The sequence below is a fragment of the Quercus suber genome, unplaced genomic scaffold (assembly GCF_002906115.3).
Source record: "Quercus suber isolate HL8 unplaced genomic scaffold, Cork oak 2.0 scaffold_883, whole genome shotgun sequence".
In the NCBI taxonomy this organism is placed as follows: domain Eukaryota; kingdom Viridiplantae; phylum Streptophyta; class Magnoliopsida; order Fagales; family Fagaceae; genus Quercus; species Quercus suber.
In genome coordinates this window covers 118,450-124,233 of record NW_027070310.1, presented here as the reverse complement: position 1 = coordinate 124,233, position 5,784 = coordinate 118,450, and the positions used below count along the sequence as shown (strand labels likewise).

The following is a 5,784-nucleotide window of genomic DNA, read 5'->3' as shown; positions in this document are numbered from 1 at the left end:
TGATTTTCTTTTTCTTTTTTTTTTTTTTTTTTTTTTTTTTTTTTTTTTTTGAGAAAGACTGATAGTTTGATTTATATACAAATAATGATACTGAGAGCTTTCTATCAAAAAAAAAAGGAAGAGATATTGAGAGGCGGCTTACCTAGGGGCTAGGATATTTTACTATTTTTATTGATATTATAAATGTATAATATATATTTAATATAAAATAAATAAATATATATTAAAAATTAAAAATTTAATATATATATATATATATATAGAGAGAGAGAGAGAGAGAGGTTTGTGGTTTATGCAGTTATCTAATTATAAAATCACATACAGTGTTACACCATGTGGCGCGGTGCAGTCATGCCATTTTGACGGCTTGAGCAATTTGATGAACACTTTTACCCCAGTACTCAAAATTATCATAATTGGGAGGATGTGAAAAGTTTATATTTTTAATTTTTTTTTTCCTTTCATACATACTATAATAGTAACACAGATAGACTAATAATAGCAGGTTCCCACTTAACAAAAAAAAAAAAAAAACCAAAGGTAACTATGTGTAATTAGCTTCCTTGATTGATTTGATTAATTTTGTCTATACATTTGACATTTATTTTATTTTATTTATGTGAAAATCCAACCCCACCCAACCGAACTGTTTGTCATGTCCAATGATAATTGAATGAAAATAAAGCCGATTATTTTTTTAGAGTCAAGAGCTGATGTAAACACTGGACAGTGAAAATGCCAATCTCCAGAATTGGTAATGTGGCAGTACCCCAGTAAAAATAATAAAAATAAAAATAAAAATAAAAGAAAGAATGAGATATGCTTAAGCGCAAAACACAGCAGATTACTCTTTACCCTATTCTACTGAAAAAACTCATCCGCCGAAAACATGTCTGAAACAAGAGATCCTCGTCCACAACCTCGGAGCCTCCGACAAAGGAAGATTCATCTCCCACACGACGTCGTACTGAACATCTTGACAAGGCTACCAGTCAAATCAGTCCTAAGATTCAGGTGCGTTTGCAAACCTTGGGGCTCCTCAATCGCTAGTCCTAATTTCATCTCCACCCACCTTAATAACACCAAAAACGATGATGATCAAGATCAAACTTTTCTCATACAAACTCGCATTCAATATAATACGCGTAAGATTCCAATAATCTCTAAGGTTCTTTGTTGTGACCGAACGTTTGATTGGCTTTTTGAGTATCCAACTCCCTCTGTTTTTGATTTAAACATGTCCCGAATGGTCGGTTCTTGCAATGGTTTAGTGTGTCTAATTCGACATGGAAATCGTTCCAGTACTTCTGATTCTATATATTTGTGGAACCCCAGTATTAGAAAATTTAAGAGATTGCCTGATTCGTGTCTAAGCCAATATTTTTCTAATAGCCAAGATTATTGGGTTTCTACCGGATTTGCTTGTCAGTCCAAGACAAATGACTACAAGGTTGTAAAGCTTTGGTGTACTCCAGTTGTGGCTGAGGTTTACACATTAAGCTCGGACTCGTGGAGAAGGGCTGAAATCTCATTGAAGTCCAATGTTGTGGTCACCTATATCGACATTATTCCAGATCCCCAATTTGTTAGTGGGGCTTTGCATTGGTTGGCTTATCATACTGAAAGTGAAAGGGAAGGGGAATTCGTAGATCGAATGATGATTTTGTCATTTGATGTCGATAATGAGGAATTTGGGGAGATGGCACTACCTGATGGAGATAAATTGCACGAGCGAAGTCTATTTGTGTTCAAGGGAAATCTGGCTTTCATAACATATGGATACCCCGAAAATGATGACGACATAATGTCAGATTCGCAATGCTTCATTTGGGTAATGAGGGAGTATGGTGTACATGAATCATGGAATAAACTTTTTTCTATCCGGTTTGAAAATGTTGATATAAGTTTCTATGGTTGCACTGAACATGGTGAACTTCTACTTGACAAGAGAGTTAAGGAAGAATCCGAAGATGGTGAAATAAAAATACATTACTGCAATGAGTCTACGATTCTTTCAAATGACACTGCGATTGTTTCACTAGACCCTAAAACTTTACATGAGAAGGACCTTATTATCCTACGATATGTTACAAATATAGTTACTACGTTCAAGGAAAGCCTTGTGTTTCTTGATGGAGCAACCAAGCTATCTGGATAAGAACTGAAATCATTAGTGATAATCATTGCATTTTGTTAGGTAAGTGTGATATGATTTAGACCATTCTCATGTTGTTTACTTTGGTATCATTTTGTTTTGCCGTAGGCATAAATGTACTGATATGATGTAGGTGAACTTAATTCAGATGTATATCAACCCTTTATGCTTGTGGCGATTTCATGAAAGAACATATAACATTTTAATTCTGACTTTTTTTTTGCCTCTCTGATTTTGTTGCAAACTATTAGATTAGAGATCTTACTTTATCCAAAAAGATAAAATAAAAATGGAGCAAAGAAGAGGGAAGAAAAGAAGCCCTATGATGAGAATGTTGAAAATGGGCTGTGGAAGTTCTTATGTGGTGAGCATAGGCCCAGCGAAGGTATTGTGCTTTATTCCTTGATCAAAATGATATATATCTTGTTTGTGGCTGCGATACATCTTCTATGCAATTTTAGCTTGTTGTATATTTTTTCATGGGCCTGCATTTTCTCATCCCCCTGCAATAACATATAGTGTTTGAAAAGGATTTAAAGCTTTGTGATCATGGATTGTCAACACTTCTATTTTGGAGCTGCAATTGTTTCCCCTCATGCTTTGGTGTCTAATTGACATGCTCATTGCCAATGGTAATGAGAATGAATCAGTGTGTTTAGTTGCTAATACCTTGTGCTTCCTTTAGTATTGTAAGGTAATATGGAAGCTACTTTTTGAACTTCAAAGTTCATGGTAATGTGGATACTGTTTCTAAACTTTTGATTTTTATGAAGATTTTTTTGTAAGGTTGTCACATGGCTATGCCCTTTTTTTTTCTTGGCATGATGTGATTTGACCCGCTTTGATTCATACGATAAATTTGTTTATTGATGCATCCCTATAACAACACTTAAGTTGTTTGTTAATATATTCAAAAAGAGTAATTTTGAATTAAATTTATCTTTTAATTGGATGTCATACAAGTCTTTTTTCTTTTTCTTTTTCTTTTTCAAACTTTTTGCGGTTGATATCCGATTTGAAAGTTGAAATTGACGGATATGCCTTTTGTCAAATTTCCATTTGTTGTAAACGAGAGTTTTTCATTGATTTCAAATTCTTAATCAGATTTCTCTAAAATCATAAATTTTTTTAATGACATCTATTGTCCTTAGTGTAAACGTTGAGAGAGCAATAAACCATCTCCTTGATTGTTCTGCTTTTGCGTTGGTCGCTTCCAGGAATGGTCTTTGTTGTATATTCAAGGTACACCTATGACACTCCAACAATTTATTTTTCCACAATTCAATCATTCCATCAAGAATGAGTATGGAGTACCCACAATTTCATCAAAAACAGATAAATGTTGGTAGCTTCTGGTCAATTTTGGTGCCTAAAATTGAAGTTTACTTAAAACATGTCTATGTTGATCCCCTAGACATGCATATACTTCATTAGGTGGATCCATTTTATATTGATTGCACCAAGGCATATGGTACATACTCCGTCAAAATTTCAATACTCATTTCTCACAATAGCTTAATGGCTTTTTACTTCATAAGTAGCATATATTTGTGTAGTGATTACCTACTATCCTCAATCAAAACGGAAATATTAAATAAACCAATTTTTCTTCTTCTTTTCATTCAGATATCTAAGCAAAATCAATATCATAGGAGGTTAGCATCATCCTTTTTTTTTTTTTTTTTTGGTGTGTGTGTGTGTGTGTGTGTGTGGGGTTGTTAAGTTTGTTTTGGTCCCAAGGAAAGATTGTATCAACTTTGGATTAGAAACAACATCTGAAAGGTCTAAGATCAGCATAGTAAAAACAAGAAACTAGTCTTGGACACCATGTCAGCAATGACCTGACAATTTCATTGGACAAAAGCGAGACTGTAGAGCAAGCAAGTGAAGAAGCAAGTCAAATTCTAAGCTGTTAAATATAGTACTGACCCACTCCAAGATGCAAGATGGGTTAGCAAGCTTTCAAGCATGCCTTTTGAATTGCTTAATACTTCAAAATGAACTTTAAATAAATAATGCAATCCAAGAAGGTGACAATAACAAGCGAGGAGTCTAGCATATCCTAGTGCAAACCTCAGCAAAGTAGTTTAGCATATAAATAATGCAATTCTTTACTGTTTGATTTCTTTTTCTTCATTTTTTTTGGGAGTAACCAAAAGAAAACATAAAACTAGCTTTTTTTAATTCTCTTTGCTTTTAAAAATAATATATATATATATATATATTTTAAAGGCTTATTAGTTCTTTTTCTATATCTTTGAACTCTTGCTCCAACATATGCATTTTGGGTTCTACATCACAACTCAATCTCAGAAGGAAGCTTCACTAACTAGAATAGGTCTTAGTTGCAATGTTATCGGGCACTGTTGCAGATACAACTTGTTTTTCCAACATGGCTAGATCATCCAATGGTGCCACGACTGAGTAATCTCAGGGTGACTTGCCTCCATTACAATCAGTCAGGGTGACATGCCTCCTTTACATGCTGAATTTCCATCCTCAGTTTTGCTGGCAGCACTTAAAGTTAATGGGGTTTCAGATTCTGTTCTTACATGTTACAGTTGACTTTTGATTTCTGTCATACCAATATCTTGGATCACAGCTTCAAGAATATCTCTTGATACTTCCTATTATAAAGATATGAAAAACACTTGCGCTTTATAATAGCAATAGGCATGTGTATAAGATATGCATGATCATGAATAATTCATGATCTATGTTGTTAGTGTTATTACGGTGGGGGGAAAAGAAATTGAGGGTGGTGATTGAGTAGTATCAGGGTTTGCAAACGCACCTGAATCTTATGAGTTATTTGATCGGAGGCCTTGTTAAGATGTTGAGTACGACATCATCTTGGAGATAATTATTCATTAGTTTTGGTTGTAGTTGTGGTTCTCTCATTTGCGACATTTTTATTCAGAAGAGGGGACAGAAGTCACAGAATTGAAGAGGGCCTAACCTAAAAAAAATCCATTTTGCTATCTTATTTTCTTTTCTACTTTAAACTTGCCTCCAATAGGCAATCTTTTCCTTCGAGTGAATTTAACAGAGCTTTTAATACTGCTAACATTTAAGTAGAGCATCACTTTTCACAACTCGGGTAAAGGTATGTGGTTTATTGATGTTTTAAGGTTATCTGATTTTTTCACTTGTAGTAGGAAAGTGATGATTAGAAAGTTGATCTCATTAAACCAAAAAAATAGAAAGAAAGATGGTCTAGTGCTATAGGTTGTGGCCTTGTGGGTTTAGACTTTAGTAAGATTGTATTTATTGTAATTTGAGAATAGTAATTTATAATTATCTGTTTAATTGATAGTAGTGACTTGAGCAATTAAATTAAATTACAGCTATAAAGTTGTTTATTTTATCAATTTGAGTTATTGAGATTATAAATTTAATATTTATGTTTACATATTGTGAATAATTTATAGGGGAAATGATAGATCTACAATTGATGCATATTTTGCAAAATGGACAATGAATTCTTGAGGGATTGTTTAACTATATCAATAGAAAAAGCAATTGCTAAAGAATTTAGTTTAAAATCAATTATAGATTATATTAATGCCATGAAAGAGCGTGGGACACAACTTTTAGTTTTAAAATTAAAAGTTAATTTGTGAAATAAA

At 33.3% G+C, this 5,784-nt stretch overlaps 1 protein-coding gene across 2 annotated transcripts; it reads left to right on the top strand.

Moving 5' to 3' along the window:
- Positions 1–758: 758 nt before the first annotated feature.
- On the top strand, positions 759–5,526 carry LOC112000289 (F-box/kelch-repeat protein At3g23880-like). Of its 2 annotated transcripts, XR_002881709.2 has the most exons (3): positions 759–2,197; positions 2,407–2,540; positions 3,373–5,526. XR_002881709.2 is itself a non-coding variant. In XM_024032390.2 (2 exons), the coding sequence occupies exon 1, from the start codon at positions 890–892 to the stop codon at positions 2,156–2,158; it is 1,269 nt and encodes a 422-aa protein (XP_023888158.1). In that variant the 5' UTR covers positions 759–889; the 3' UTR covers positions 2,159–2,197; positions 2,407–5,526. The 2 variants fall into 2 exon arrangements, 1 of the variants encoding a protein (XP_023888158.1); XM_024032390.2 differs by having other exon boundaries at positions 2,407–5,526.
- Positions 5,527–5,784: the final 258 nt, after the last annotated feature.

Coding starts and splice junctions, on each gene's coding strand:
- LOC112000289 (XM_024032390.2), top strand. CDS start 890: ATGTCTGAAACAAGAGATCCTCGTCCACAACCTCGGAGCCTCCGACAA.